The 14582-nt window shown below is 67.0% G+C and overlaps 3 protein-coding genes across 3 annotated transcripts in view; 1 reads left to right on the forward strand and 2 right to left on the reverse strand.

Annotated features, from left to right (window-relative positions):
- Window positions 1–167: 167 nt before the first annotated feature.
- Window positions 168–2674, reverse strand: LOC116443126 (acrosin-like). Its single transcript, XM_032107019.1, has 5 exons — window positions 2568–2674; window positions 2212–2439; window positions 1724–1989; window positions 1369–1514; window positions 168–482 (listed from the first exon to the last, which is right to left on the reverse strand). The coding sequence occupies exons 1-5, from the start codon at window positions 2636–2638 to the stop codon at window positions 168–170; spliced, it is 1026 nt and encodes a 341-aa protein (XP_031962910.1). The 5' UTR covers window positions 2639–2674.
- A 1222-nt stretch (window positions 2675–3896) lies between these two features.
- Window positions 3897–6363, reverse strand: LOC116443106 (acrosin-like). Its single transcript, XM_032106973.1, has 5 exons — window positions 6257–6363; window positions 5865–6128; window positions 5487–5752; window positions 5132–5277; window positions 3897–4436 (listed from the first exon to the last, which is right to left on the reverse strand). The coding sequence occupies exons 1-5, from the start codon at window positions 6325–6327 to the stop codon at window positions 4062–4064; spliced, it is 1122 nt and encodes a 373-aa protein (XP_031962864.1). The 5' UTR covers window positions 6328–6363; the 3' UTR covers window positions 3897–4061.
- Window positions 6364–10702: 4339 nt separating this feature from the next.
- Window positions 10703–14582, forward strand: part of SHANK3 (SH3 and multiple ankyrin repeat domains 3) — a 172801-nt gene continuing 168921 nt past the window's right edge. The window contains exon 1 of the mRNA XM_032107021.1: window positions 10703–10795. The gene's annotated coding sequence lies outside the window, so the exon portion shown is untranslated. The remainder of the gene's footprint in view (window positions 10796–14582) is intronic.

Here is a 14582-nt window from a genome sequence, read left to right on the forward strand (position 1 = left end):
TTCCGAGGATTCAACCAACTCCAGCATCCGTGTGGGCTCAGGGCAGCAGCGCGGGCAGGACACGGCAGCGCCGGGCACTGGGGCTGCCTTCACCCCACAGCCACGGCCCCAACTGGGACTGGCTGTGACCCACCACAGCCAGAACCGGAGCTGCTCTGCCCCTCTGCTCAACCCGTCCTGTTCTTGAGGACCTCCAACATCTCCTGCAGCTTCTCAAGGACATTCATCAGGGTGAGATTTGGGAAGGAAATGACGGTGTCTGGCTCCGGTTCTGGTGGCTCCGTGGGGGTCAGGCTGGGCTTTGGTGCTTCTGCCAGGCTCAGGCCGGTCTGGGCACAGATCCAGGTGTGGAAGTGCTGGGTGGAGGTGAAGATCCCGGGCCTCCTGGCCCTGGCACAGCCTCTGCCCCAGCTGGCCAATCCCACGAGCCAGAAGTTGCTACCAACGTTGTCCTTGCAGACCAGGGGACCCCCGCTGTCCCCCTGTGCCGGGAGAGAGGGGTCAGGGGCTGCTGCCAGCTCTGGGCTGGCTCCTCTCTCCCAGCCCCTGCCAGATCCACGTTCCCAGCATGGAAAGGTTCTGCTGGAGCCTCCAGACCCTCGGATGGCAGTGGGATGGGGGCCTGTTAAGGTTGGGCTCTGTCTCATCTCTGCACAGTGCCCAGGGATGGAGAGAAGGGATATTCCAGGATATCCAGGCCTGGGGTTACTGGGAGCACTGGGTGGGCTGTGTGGGCACAGCGCCAGGCCCTGGGGACAAGGGGACACCGGCTCAGGGGTCCCTGTGCTGGGTTTGGGGATTGGATGGGGCCGTGTTTGGGGCTCAGGGGTCCCTGTGCTGGGTTTGGGGATCGGATGGGGCCGTGTTTGGGGCTCAGGGGTCCCTGTGCTGGGTTTGGGGGTCGGATGGGGCCGTGTTTGGGGCTCAGGGGTCCCTGTGCTGGGTTTGGGGGTCGGATGGGGCCGTGTTTGGGGCTCAGGGGTCCCTGTGCTGGGTTTGGGGGTCGGATGGGGCCGTGTTTGGGGCTCGGGGGTCCCTGTGCTGGGTTTGGGGGTTGGATGGGGCCGTGTTTGGGGCTCGGGGGTCCCTGTGCTGGGTTTGGGGGTTGGATGGGGCCGTGTTTGGGGCTCAGGGGTCCCTGTGCTGGGTTTGGGGGTTGGATGGGGCCGTGTTTGGGGCTCAGGGGTCCCTGTGCTGGGTTTGGGGGTTGGATGGGGCCGTGTTTGGGGCTCAGGGGTCCCTGTGCTGGGTTTGGGGATTGGATGGGGCCGTGTTTGGGGCTCAGGGGTCCCTGTGCTGGGTTTGGGGGTCGGATGGGGCCGTGTTTGGGGCTCGGGGGTCCCTGTGCCCCTGGGCCCACGCTCGCACCTGGCAGGTGTCGATGCCGCCCCGCGGGTACCCCGCGCACAGGTCCTGGGGGTGCAGGGCCCCCCCGTACCAGCGGCTGCTGTTGCACAGCTGGGCGTCCATCAGCCGGACCTTGGCCTCCTGCAGCGCCAGGCGCGGGCCGGGAGCTGCGGGCACAGCGGGCACTGAGCACCCGGCACCTCCCCGGGCCGAGCCCCTCGCCCAGGGCCCGGCCGTGCCCCTGTTCCTCTGTGTCCCTGCCCGGGGCTCCGGGGCACGGCCCAGGCCCGGTTCTGCCCGGCCACAGCTCCTGCGGCTTTGGCCTCTGCCCTGGGCCAGCCCGGCCGTGTCCCTGTGCGCCCAACTCAGCACTGACCGCTGCCCGGGGCGGCTCTCCAGCCCGCGATGTAGCAGGTTTTCAGCTCGGGCACTGCCAGGGAGCTGTCGGGCACACAGGCCAGCTGGATGTAGTCGCTGCACTCCACGGGCTGCGCCAGCTCCAGCAGGGCGATGTTGTTCCTCTGCGAGTCGTCGTCGTAGTCCTGGTGCACCAGGATCCTCTTGACCTCGAACACCTCGGCCTCGGGGCCCGGCTGGGTGAGATCCGTGGCTCCGATCACCACCTTCCACTCGAGCACACTCCTGGGAGGGACGCTGAGAGTGGCAGGGAGCAGAGCCAGGGGCTGTGGCAGCCCAGCAATTCCCAGCCCTCTGCTTCCCACAGCAGCGAGGGAAAACAGGAATGGAGCAGCACGTGGTGGTGCAGACCAGGCACCTGTCTCTGCTGTGGGGACACCCCTGTCCCTGCTCTGGGGACAGCCCTGACCCGGCTGTGGGGACATCCCTGACCCTGCTCCTCCTTACCCGGCCCCGATGAAGCAGTGGGCAGCTGTGAGGACCCAGCGATGGCCGATGAGGGCCCCCGAGCACATGTGCCACGTGCTGTTCTCCAGGGTGATCTGGATGCTGGCAATGCCAGGCCAGGCCCCTGGCTGGACATCAAGGGTGCTGCCGTTGGCAGAATCCGAGGACCTGTACTCGGGAATCGCGGAGCTTTCATCCAAAACCATGGGCCGGAGCCCGCAGGTGCCTCTGGAAGCACAAAGCCATCCCTGGGCACAGCAGGGCCAGGGAGCCCCGAGGGGCTCGTCTGTCACCAGGCTGTGCCAGGGAAGCCCCGGGTGTCCCCGAGCCCCCTGGCAGCCCCTGGGGCCGCTCACCTGCAGGTGTCCCAGGTGCCCCCCGCGGGCCCGGCCAGGCCCAGCAGGACGAGCAGCCCCAGCAGAGCCATCGGTGCCAGCGCAGCAGGCGGCAGAGCCGGAGCAGAGGTGGCACCTGCAGCCCCGGGGCCCCGCGGTGCCCCCGGGCCGGGCTGATGTCACAGAGGGGCCGGTTCTGTGTGTGGGGCACGGCGGCCTCGGGTGGGGAGAGGGGCACTTCCAGGGGAGCCCTGGAATGGTTCGGGTTGGAAGGGACTGGAACAATCCCACTGGAGCAGCGGGAACGTCCCGGCCCCAGCGATCCCGGCTGGGCCCAGGGTGGGAGCAGAGCCGGGGCTGCAGCTCCAGCGCTGCCGGGGCCGAGGGCACAGCGGGGGACGGGGATGGGGGTCCCGGCAGCTCCGGGGCAGGGCCTGGTGACAGAGGGGACACCCCTGGGCGGCAGCAGCAGCAGCTCAGGCTCCCTCGGGACCCCGGGACTGCAGCTCCAGCTGCTCCCATTCCCGTTCCTCTCCGTGCCCAAATTGCTTTTGCCGGCAATGGGACACCTGAGGCTCTGCCGGGGGAACCTGGGCTGGAGAAGTTTCTCCCTCTCTCCGCCTGCCCGGCTGTGCCGGCTTGGGGCGGGACCAGCGGCCGGAACTGACCCCGCTCCAACCCCGTGCGAGCGGCTCTGCGGCCAGAGACCCACTGCAAAGGGAAGGCCACAATAAACGCGGCGAAGACAGAAAAATCGGCTTAAACCCCGCGGTCCGAGCACAGCGGCCACCCCGTGGGGCGGGGCGGCGGTCCCAGCCCGGACCCGCAGCGTGGCCGGGCTGTTGAGGCGCTCCTGCGGTGGGGCTGCTCATGCTCAGGATGCGCAGCGGTGCTGCTCGTGTCCCAAGTCCCCAGCCCTCGAGGTGACATCCCGAAATCCAGGCGGGCACGGGCAGTGCCTCCCCAGGGCGGGCAGTTTCCCCCCGGGGCGCTGCCAGCCCGTGAGTTTGGGGATATTTCCGGAGCCCCCCAGCTCGCTCGGCCGCACCCCGGAGCTCCTGGTGGCCCTGAGCAGGGACGGCCCCTCGGGGTGGCTTCTGCTGCTGCCCCAGAGGGAGCTTCCAGCCCGTCCCAGTCGCGCTCCCGGCTCATCGGGAGGGGCTGGAGGGGCTGCAGCAGCCCCCGGGTACAGCCCACGGGAACCCGGGCACTGCCCCGTCCTGCCCCGTCCTGCCCTGCCCGGCTGCCCCTCCTCTGCCCCAGCCCAGGAGCCAACCCCGCCCGTGGTCCCGGGTTATCCCGGCCTTGCTGCGCACAGAGCTGGGCTGAAAACGCGGATAATTGGGGACAGGAAGAACTCTATTTCAAGAACAAACTGAATTCACCGCCGGGGTGGGCTCAGGGCAGGAGCAGGAGCAGGACACGGCAGCGCCGGGCACCGGGACTGCCTTTGGCACCACAGCCACGGCCCCAGCAGGGAATGGTTGCCAGAACGGGATCAGCTCGTCCCGCTGCTCAGGCTTTCTCTCCCTTCAGGAACTGCAGGAGCTCCAGCAGCAGGTTCAGGAATTTCCCCAGGATCTGTAGTTGGAATGAAACGGCCGTGAAATCCTCCGATTCCTCCGGATTCTCCAGGTCGCTCAAGTCGTAGTCCGGCTCTGGCTCTGCTGGAGGAGGGGCCGGGGTTGGGATGGGCTCTGGAGGAGGAAGATCTGCTTCTGGTGGGAGCAATCCCATCTGGACCTGGATCCAGGTGTGGAAGTGCTGGGTGGAGGTGAAGATCCCAGGTCGCTTGGCCCCGGCACAGCCTCTGCCCCAGCTGGCCAATCCCACGAGCCAGAAGTAGTCACCGACGTTGTCCTTGCAGACCAGGGGACCCCCGCTGTCCCCCTGTGCCGGGAGAGAGGGGTCAGGGGCTGCTCCAGGCTCACAGCCACACCTCGGGGCTACTGGGAGCACTGGGTGGGCTGTGTGGGCACAGCGCCAGGCCCTGGGGACAAGGGGACACCGGGACAGGGATCCATGGACGTGGAAGGGCAGGAATAGGATGGGATACACAACAGGAACCCGTGGATGGGGAAGGGAAGGGGCACAGGAAGGGAAGGGAGGGGATACAGGACAGGGTGGGCGATGTCAGGGGCTCAGGGGTCCCTGTGCTGGGTTTGGGGGTCGGATGGGGCCATGTTTGGGGCTCAGGGGTCCCTGTGCTGGGTTTGGGGGTCGGATGGGGCCGTGTTTGGGGCTCGGGGGTCCCTGTGCTGGGTTTGGGGGTCGGATGGGGCCGTGTTTGGGGCTCAGGGGTCCCTGTGCTGGGTTTGGGGGTCGGATGGGGCCGTGTTTGGGGCTCAGGGGTCCCTGTGCTGGGTTTGGGGGTTGGATGGGGCCGTGTTTGGGACTCGGGGGTCCCTGTGCTGGGTTTGGGGGTTGGATGGGGCCGTGTTTGGGGCTCAGGGGTCCCTGTGCTGGGTTTGGGGGTTGGATGGGGCCGTGTTTGGGACTCGGGGGTCCCTGTGCTGGGTTTGGGGGTTGGATGGGGCCGTGTTTGGGGCTCGGGGGTCCCTGTGCCCCTGGGCCCACGCTCGCACCTGGCAGGTGTCGATGCCGCCCCGCGGGTACCCCGCGCACAGGTCCTGGGGGTGCAGGGCCCCCCCGTACCAGCGGCTGCTGTTGCACAGCTGGGCGTCCATCAGCCGGACCTTGGCCTCCTGCAGCGCCAGGCGCGGGCCGGGAGCTGCGGGCACAGCGGGCACTGAGCACCCGGCACCTCCCCGGGCCGAGCCCCTCGCCCAGGGCCCGGCCGTGCCCCTGTTCCTCTGTGTCCCTGCCCGGGGCTCCGGGGCACGGCCCAGGCCCGGTTCTGCCCGGCCACAGCTCCTGCGGCTTTGGCCTCTGCCCTGGGCCAGCCCGGCCGTGTCCCTGTGCGCCCAACTCAGCACTGACCGCTGCCCGGGGCGGCTCTCCAGCCCGCGATGTAGCAGGTTTTCAGCTCGGGCACTGCCAGGGAGCTGTCGGGCACACAGGCCAGCTGGATGTAGTCGCTGCACTCCACGGGCTGCGCCAGCTCCAGCAGGGCGATGTTGTTCCTGGCCGCGGTGGCCACGTAGTGCTGGTGCACCAGGAGCCTCCGGATGTGGCGCAGCTCGACCTCGGGGCCCGGCTGGGTGAGATCCGTGGCCCCGATCACCACCTCCCACCTGGAGATGTCTCTGGAGAGCAGGGGGAGAAAGGATTTGATGGAGCAGTGCCACGGGATGTGGCAGCGCCGTTCCCTTCCCTCACTGGGCACCTGGGGACAGCCCCGGCCCTGCTCCTCCTTACCCAGGCCTGAAGAAGCAGTGGGCCACCGTGAGGACCCACTGGGGGTGGATGAGGGCCCCCGAGCACATGTGCCACGTGCCGTTCTCCAGCGTGGCCTGGATGCTGACGATGCCGGGCCAGGCTCCCGGATGGACCCCGGTGCCACCCACGTCCTGCGCGGTGTCATCGGAAGAACCCAAGGGTTCGTAGTTGGCATTCAGTGAATCGTAGTCAGGAACCAGCGAGCTGTGGTCAGACGCCATGGGCCGGAGCCCGCAGGTGCCTCTGGAAGCACAAAGCCATCCCTGGGCACAGCAGGGCCAGGGAGCCCCGAGGGGCTCGTCTGTCACCAGGCTGTGCCAGGGAAGCCCCGGGTGTCCCCGAGCCCCCTGGCAGCCCCTGGGGCCGCTCACCTGCAGGTGTCCCAGGTGCCCCCCGCGGGCCCGGCCAGGCCCAGCAGGACGAGCAGCCCCAGCAGAGCCATCGGTGCCAGCGCAGCAGGCGGCAGAGCCGGAGCAGAGGTGGCACCTGCAGCCCCGGGGCCCCGCGGTGCCCCCGGGCCGGGCTGATGTCACAGAGGGGCAGCCCGGGGCCGTGGAACCTTGGAATGGTTCGGGCTGCGAGGGACCTTAACGAGCGCCCGGTGCCACCCGTGCCATGGCAGGGCCACCTCCCGCTGTCCCAGCGCGCTCCGAGCTGGCCCCGGGCACTTCCAGGGATGGGCCAGCCCGATCTTCCCTGGGTTTGGGGCTTTTCCAGCGGGAGGGAAGGATTGGATCAGGGAAGAGCAGCCATGGAGGGGCTGCAGCACGGGGGATTTGTGTCCCTTTGGGGCCGATCCAGCGTCACCGCCGCTCCCTGATCCCGCAGCAAGGCCCTGCCGTTCCCTGGGATCGGGCACAGCCGGGATTGCCCCCTCCCCCCCCGTCGTGGCCTGGGGGCGGTTCTGGGCGGGCATCCCGCGGCTGCAGGTGGCAGATGGCTCCGGGATGTCCCCGTGCCGCCGCTGCCACCCCGCAGGCGCCAGCTGGAGCTGTCCCCGAGCGTGTTCCCGACGTCGTTTCCCACAGACAGCGTCTGCTCCGCTCCATCTGCGGCTCAGATGGTGCCAGGGGGTGGCACGAGAAGGGGGAGGATGCCCGGGAGACACCGGGAGGGAGGCAGGAATTGTCCCAGGATCGCGGGAGGCTCAAGCCCGAGGTCACCTGGGGCAGTTCCAGGGGCAGCTCGGCCTGGAGCACGACCGGAATTTCGAATATTCCCAAAGGTTTTGAGTATCCCACAATTTCTGTGCCCGTGCTCAGATATCCCGACAACAAAAGTGATTCCTTGCGTTCCTGGTGGCGTTTTGTGCTGGTTTTCTTTTAATTTCGGCTGTCACTGGGCGCAAATTGGTGGAAGATTGGTGGATTCTCTCCAGCATTCCCATGTTTTCCTTGCCCAGGGAAACCTGGAATAGGCGCAGCATTCCCGGTGCTGGGCACAGGAGGGATCACAGCCCAGGCTGCCTTTGGCTCGTGCCGGGATTTTGGTGGCAGCCAGAATTCCCAGATCCTTTTGGGAAGAGCCGCTTCCCGGGCGGACAATTCCTGGTGCCGTGAGGTTATTCCTGCCCGGGTGCAGGGCTTGGCATTCCCTGAATTCCCGAGCTTCCAGCTCCGGTGCCCGCTCTAGGTGGCAGCAAATCCACGGCTGGGCGGGTCCCTCCTCCCAGTTTTGGGTCAGAATCCCAGGATTACGGAGAATCCTGAGCTGGAAGTACCTGGGAGGATCAGAATCCCACTCCTGGCCCTGGATAGGGCACCCTAAAATCCCAGCCCGTCCCTGTCCCCACCGGGAATGTCACCGTTCCCTGGGGAGCCTGGTCAGTGCCCCACCACCCTCTGGGTGAAAAACCTCTTCCTAAAATCCAGCCTAACCGCCAGAATTCCCTGGATCCTTTTCAAACTTATTAATGGAGATTTTGGACAATCCTGCTCCCAGTTCGAGCCTCAGCGGGGTGCGGCTGGATAGGGTTATCCCGGCTGGATGGGGTTATCCCGGGATTCAGGAGAGCGGCTGGATGCAGTTATCCCGGGATTCAGGAGAGTGGCTGGATGGGGTTATCCCGGCTGGATGGGGTTATCCCGGAATTCAGGAGTGCGGCTGGATGCAGTTATCCCGGGATTCAGGAGAGTGGCTGGACGGGGTTATGCCGGGATTCAGGGGTGTGGCTGGATGGGGTTATCCCGGGATTCAGGAGAGTGGCTGAATGGGGTTATCCCGGCTGGATGAAGTTATCCCGGGATTCAGGAGTGCGGCTGGATGTGGTTATCCCGGGATTCAGGGGTGCAGCTGGGGCTGGAGCCTCAGAGGGGTGCAGCTGGAAAATATCCAGGTTATCCCATGGACAGCCAGGCGGGAATCGGTGCAGAGGCACAAAATGCTGGGTCCAAGGAGATCTCAATTCCCAACCCTGATCCCGGCTCTGATCCCGGCCCTGATCCCCCTTCTATCCCATTCCCTCATCGCTCCCACAGCCAGGAGGAGCTCCCTGGGGTGATCCCACTGGGAATACCCGGGGAAGGAAGGAGCTGGTGGGATCTCGGGGCACCAAAGGATCCCGTCCCTGGAGGCAGTGCCCAGCAAATCCCAGTCTGGAATGCCGGAGGACCCGAATTCCAGTCTGGAATGCCGGGGAATCTTCAGTCCCTGTTCCCCCAGTGCCTTCCCCCATCCCTGCCACATCCCTGCTCCCTGGGGCTGGAATATCCCCCAGGAATCTGCACCTCATGGCGGAGCCCCCATTTGGGATTCCCACTTCCCCAGCCTCCCATCCCTGGGGACATTCCTGGGATAACCTCCGGAGCCGGGGTCATTCCCGAGGGGCGCAGGAGGGTGGGATTCCCATTCCTTGGGTTTATCCCGGTTCTTCTCCTTTGCTGTGCCCGTTTTGCGTCCGGATGCGCTTCCAGAGAGCCCAAAGCTCTTCCCTGAGCGCTGTCCCCTCTCCCGCCGCATCCCAGCTCCCATCTGGGGTGGATGGAGCTCCAGAGGGTGGGAATGTGGGAAAGGCTCTTCCCTCTGCGCTCCGGGATGGAAGGAGGAGGTTCTGCCCTGCCCCGCCCCACTGAGCCCCACCCGGCCCTTCCCGGTTCCTCCCCTCCGCCGGGAGCTGTCCAGGTGTTGTTTTCCCAAGGAATTCCCAGGGCTGGGAGCCGGTGCCCATCCCATTCCCGCGATCCCAGCGCTCCCAGGTGTTGTTTTCCCAAGGAAGAATTCCCAGTCCCCGTCCCATTCCCGCGGGTCCGGCCCCATTCCCGGGATCCCAGCGCCCCCTTTCCTTCCCGCACAGCTGGGATTTGTTGGGATTGTCCCGGCTCCTCGGAGAACTCCTGGAATTTGGAGAGCAGGGCAGCCTCGGGAGAACAGCGCGTTCCTGGCTCTGCAGGCTCCTGAGGGAAATCCGGGAAGTTTCTGCTCCACGAGCTAAAAAATCCCAAAAAAATCCCAATGGCAATCTCCGGATCCGGACCGGGCCAAAGGACAAATCCCGGGCGCTGCTCCGGAGCCTCGGGGGTGACAACGGCGACACGGGAAGGGCAGGAGGGGACACAAATCCCCAGGAATTCGGGAGCGCTGAGCTCCGGGAAGGCTCCCGGTGACAAAGCGGGGACAGTTGTGGGGCGGGGATGTGGCAGGAGGGAAGGTGGCACTGCGGGGTGGTGGCACCTGGCACGGCTCCTGCCAGCCCCGGCCGGTGACCGCGTGGGGACACACGGATGGGGTGGCCGGAAAAGGGGGCGTGGGGACACACGAGGGGACAGAGGGGCACACCCACGAGGGGGTGGGGACATCGGAGAGGGCAGGAAAAGGGGGATGGGGACAGCCAGGGGGACGGGAAAGGGGGGACGGGGACATCCAGGGAGGGCAGGCGGAGGGGTCTGGGGACACCCAGGGGAAGGGGACACGGGGACACCCAGGGCGCTGTGGGAGGGGTGTCCCCACGGGGAGGAGCTCGGGGGTGGCCGAGTCCCTCCTTCCGTGCCAAGGGTGACGCCGCTGGGACCTGGCCCTGTGCCCGGCAGGCGCTGTGACCGTGTCCCCTGTCCGGCAGGAGCTGTCACCTTGTCCCCTGCCCGCTGGCTCGGGCCAGCGCCCTGTCCTGGCAGCGCTGGCACTGCCCCAATGTGTCCCCACCCACGCCTGGCCAGGGCAGTGCCACAGCGAGAGCCACAGCCAGGGCACCTCCTGTGCCCCGTCCCCGTGTCCCCGTGTCCCTCTGTCCCCGTGTCCCTCTGTCCCTTTGTCTCTCTGTCCCTTTGTCCCTCTGTCCCCGTGTCCGGGCCGTGCTGTGTCCCCGTGCCGGGTCTGTTCCCGCCCGAGGCTCCCTCAGGAAGGGACAATCCCGGCCCCGCCAAGGTGTTTCCTGCGCTCCCTGATAGGGCCGGGCAGCCGCGTCCGGAGCCACCCCACAGCTGGGCACTGACCCCAAAGCTGGGCACTGACCCCAGAGAGGGGCACTGACCCCATAGACCCCAGAGCTGGGCACTGACCCCAGAGCCGGGCACTGACCCCAGAGCCGGGCACTGACCCCACAGACCCCAGAGCTGGGCACTGACCCCAGAGCCGGGCACTGACCCCACAGACCCCAGAGCCGGGCACTGACCCCAGAGCCGGGCACTGACCCCACGGACCCCAGAGCTGGGCACTGACCCCAGAGCTGGACACGCCACACCCCGTGTCCCCCGCAGTCCCCCTGTGCCCCCCTGTCGCCGTCCCCTCTCGCTGTCCCGGTGCCTCGGGCTGTCCCCGCCGTGGCGGGCAGGCCGGGGGCGGTGTCCCGGCGGGGCCGGGTGTCCCTTCCTGGCAGGAAAGGGGCCGAGCTGCCGGAGCCGGGAGTTTCCTGCGGGATCGGCCCCGCGGGCGCCAGGAGCGGAGCGGCCGCCGGCGGAGCGGGGGCACCGCGCCAGGTACCGGCACCGGGGGGGTCCGGGGGGGTCCGGGGGGGTCCGGCCGCACCCCGAGCGCGAGGTTGGGACCGGGACCACCGGAGCAGAGCTGCCCGGTGCCCCCCGCGGGGCTGGGGCGGTGCCGGTGCCGCGCCCCGGGGTCACCGGGCGGGTTGGCCCCGGAGCTCTGCGGGGTTCGGGGGGTTCGGGGGGCACCGCAAAGGGCCCGCTGCGGGACGCGCTGGGGGTCGGCGCTGCCCCCCCGGTCCCCCCCATGGCTCATCCCGGGGCTGGGGAGCGAATCCCCGGGCCGGGCTGGGGGGTGCTGGGGGACCCCGAGAACCGAGGGGGTTGGGGAAGCAGCACCGGGGGCAGAGCAGCGGCGGCTCGGGGGGTACCGGGAGAGCCCCGCGGAGCCGCCGAAGTTTTCCGTGCGCCCGCCCCTTCCGTGCGCACCGGGCTGGCCGTTGCCATGACAACCCCTAAAACCGAGCCCCGCTGCCGGCGGCGGGGGCCGAGCTCGCGGGGGATCCGCCGTGCGCGCCGCTCCCGCCCGGCCCCGCCGCCGCCGCCCCCGCCCCGAGCCGCTCCCGCCCCGCTCCGCCGCCGGCGGCCGCCGCGGCGATGGTGGCTCGGGCCGCGCAGCCCCGCAGGTAACGGGAGCCACCGGCGAGCGCGGAGAGCTCGGGGGGTCGCGCTCGGGGGCTCCCGGGGGCGGCGCCGCGTGGGGAGCGCGGAGGCGGCCGTGGGATGCCGAAGGCAGCGGGGGCGGCGCGGGGGCGGCCGCGGGGCTCGGGATGCGCGGGGGAGGCGCGGGGGACGCGCCGGGCACGGGCCGTGGGTGCCCGCGGAGCGTTCCGCGGGTGGGTGCCCGGGATGGGCGGGGGGGAGATGGGGAGGGGGGGGGGCGGCTGCGGGCTGGAGGCCAAGGCTCGGCATTCCAGGCTGGCAAACGGGGAGCTGGGAACGGGCAGCGAGGGCTGGGATGAGCCCCGGGCGCGTGGGATGCGAAGTGCGGCTGTTTCGGGGGAGAAAAAAAAAAAAAAAAAGAAGCCTGGGATCGGCAGGGAACGGGATGTGCTCGGGGTTTGCAGCGAGGAGAGCCGGAGCCGGGAATTTTTTTTTTGGGGGGGGGGATTTGCCTGGGAATGGGAGCCGGCAGCTGGCGGAGGGTGCAGCGGAAGCGTTTGGGGTGGCGGGGGGGGGATTTCTGGCCGAGGCCTGGCGCTGATTTTGTGCCTTCCCCTTTTGGGGTTTGTGTAGGATCGGGGGGATCCCCCCTCGCGGCTGTGCTCAGAGCCCCGGGTTTCTGCGTGTGGGAGAGCTCGAGTTGTGCCGGGAGTTCTCTCGGGGGATGCTGGACAGCCCCGAGCGTGGGATTTATGGGATTCGTGGGATTTGTGGGGTTGTGTTCCTTTCTGGGCCTCAGCCGGTGAATTTGTTCAATCCTCAGCTGCTGGAAAAGTGAATTCGCCCCTCTCTGCTCTTCCCGTCCCGGGTTTGAGGAAGGAGATCCCAGAGCTGAGCAGGTGCAGGTCCCCTCTGGATCTCCCCTGGATAAACTTCCCTAAAAACTTCTGTCCTTCTGTCCCAGGAGTGACCCGTGGGTGGCGGAGGCAGCAAATTCCCCAAATTTCTCTTCGGAGCTGCTCTTACATAACTCGGAGAGCTCCTGGATGGGGCCGAGCTGGCCCTGCCAAGGGGGCGAGGCCAGAGGGGCACAAAAGCCACCAAGGAGGGGCCTTTTATTCCCGGAAAATTGTCCTGGAATGCTTTGGCTGGAAAGGAGCTTAAAGCTCGCCCCGATCCATGGGCAGGGACACTTTTCCCCATCCCAGGTTGCTCCTCGAGCACTTCCAAGGATGGGGCACCGCTGTTATTTGGGCTTTTTTTCGTTGTTGCTGGACACCCTGTGAGCCCTAAATACCCCCACAAATGGATAATTCCCGAATACTCTTAATATTTGGGAATTCCAGCATGGATGACTCCCGGCCGAGCCGCCTGCGTTCCGCCCTGTGCCGGTCACTCGCGCTCTGGAGTGGCACAAAACCCCCCCCCCCCCAAAAAAAAACCCCCGACCCCCCCCCCCCAAAAAGCGCTCCCAGACCCGAGCGGCCCCGCACTACACCGGGAAGGTTCTGCCGAGATTTCCAGCCCCTAAAAATTCCCAGCGCTGCCTCCCCCGCGCGGCTCCACGTGCGGGTGGCGAGGCACGTGTGGAGTGCGAGTGCGGGCTGGCGAGTGCGGGCTGGGGGCGGCCACGGCCGGGGGGGCTGCCCGGGCTGCTTCTCCCGTCTCCTGCATTCCAGGGAGGCAGCCTCGGCTCCTTTTCCCTCCTCTCCGGGATTCCAGGGATGCAGCCCGGGCTCCCTTTTCCCGTCTCCTGCATTCCAGAGAAGGAGCCCGGGCTGCTTTTCCCTCCTCCTGGATTCCAGGGATGCAGCCCGGGCTCCCTTTCTCCTTCCTCAGTATTCCAGGGAGGCAGCCTCGGCTCCTTTTCCCATCTCCTGCATTCCAGGGATGCAGCCCGGGCTCCTTTTCCTCCCTCCTGCATTCCAGGGATGCAGCCCGGGCTCCTTTTCCTCCCTCCTGGATTCCAGGGATGCAGCCCGGGCTCCTTTTCCTCCCTCCTGGATTCCAGGGATGCAGCCTTTTCCCATCTCCTGCATTCCAGGGAAGGAGCCCGGGCTCCCTTTCCCTCCTCTCCTGCATTCCAGGGAGGCAGCCTCTGCTCTCCCAGTATTCCAGGGATGCAGCCTCAGCTCCTTTTCCCATCTCCTGCATTCCAGGGAGGCAGCCTGGGCTCCCTTTCTCCTCCCTCAGTATTCCAGGGATGCAGCCCGGGCTCCTTTTCCCATCTCCTGCATTCCAGGGATGCAGCCCGGGCTCCTTTTCCTCTCTCCTGCATTCCAGGGATGCAGCCCGGGCTCCTTTCCCTCTCTCCTGGATTCCCGGGAGGCAGCCTCGGCTCCTTTTCCCATCTCTCAGTGCTCCACGGAAGCAGCCCGGGCTCCCTTTCCCATCTTTCAGTGTTCCAGGGGAGCATCTTGGACTCCCCCTTCTCCTCTCCTGGATTCCAGGGATGCAGCCTGTGCTTCTCTTCCCCTCTCTCCCTGTTCCAGGGGGAAAACCTGGGCTCCCTTTCCCATCTCTCAGCATTCCAGGGAAGCAGCCTGGGCTCCCCTTTCCCTCTCGCAGTGTTCCAAGGAGCAGCTTGGACTCCTCCTCTCCTCTCACAGTTTCCAGGGGAGCAGCCTGGGCTCCCATTCCCATCTCTCGGTGTTCCAGGGAAGCAGCCTGGGCTCCCATTCCCATCTCTCGGTGTTCCAGGGAAGCAGCCTGGCCTCCCATTCCCATCTCTCGGTGTTCCAGGGAAGCAGCCCGGGCTCCTTTCTCTCTCTCCTGCATCCCAGGGATGCAGCCCGGGCTTCCCTTCCCATCTTTCAGTATTCCAGGGGAGCATCTTGGACTCCCCCTTCCTCTCTCCTGCATTCCAGGGATGCAGCCCGGGCTCCTTTTCTTCCCTCCTGGATTCCAAGGAAGCAGCCCGGGCTGCTTTTCTTCCCGCCTGGATTCCAAGGAAGCAGCCTGGGCTCCTTTTCCTCCCTCCTGGATTCCAGGGAAGCAGCCTGGGCTCCTTTTCCTCCCTCCTGGATTCCAAGGAAGCAGCCCGGGCTCCTTTTCCTCCCTCCTGGATTCCAAGGAAGCAGCCCGGGCTCCTTTTCCTCCCTCCTGGATTCCAAGGAAGCAGCCCGGGCTCCTTTTCCTCTCTCCCAGCGTTCCAGGGGGAAATCCTGGGCTCCCTTTC

The sequence above is a fragment of the Corvus moneduloides genome, chromosome 4 (assembly GCF_009650955.1).
Source record: "Corvus moneduloides isolate bCorMon1 chromosome 4, bCorMon1.pri, whole genome shotgun sequence".
Lineage (NCBI taxonomy): Eukaryota > Metazoa > Chordata > Aves > Passeriformes > Corvidae > Corvus > Corvus moneduloides.

Excerpts from the sequence above, each read along its gene's own strand:
- LOC116443106 (XM_032106973.1), bottom strand. The coding sequence starts at position 6,327 with ATGGCTCTGCTGGGGCTGCTCGTCCTGCTGGGCCTGGCCGGGCCCGCG. Across the intron at positions 6,129-6,256 it reads GGCACCTGGGACACCTGCAG|AGGCACCTGCGGGCTCCGGC; the intron begins GTGAGCGGCCCC and ends TTGTGCTTCCAG. Across the intron at positions 4,437-5,131 it reads GCGGCATCGACACCTGCCAG|GGGGACAGCGGGGGTCCCCT; the intron begins GTGCGAGCGTGG and ends CTCCCGGCACAG.
- LOC116443126 (XM_032107019.1), bottom strand. The coding sequence starts at position 2,638 with ATGGCTCTGCTGGGGCTGCTCGTCCTGCTGGGCCTGGCCGGGCCCGCG. Across the intron at positions 1,515-1,723 it reads GAGAGCCGCCCCGGGCAGCG|CTCCCGGCCCGCGCCTGGCG; the intron begins GTCAGTGCTGAG and ends CTGTGCCCGCAG. Across the intron at positions 483-1,368 it reads GCGGCATCGACACCTGCCAG|GGGGACAGCGGGGGTCCCCT; the intron begins GTGCGAGCGTGG and ends CTCCCGGCACAG.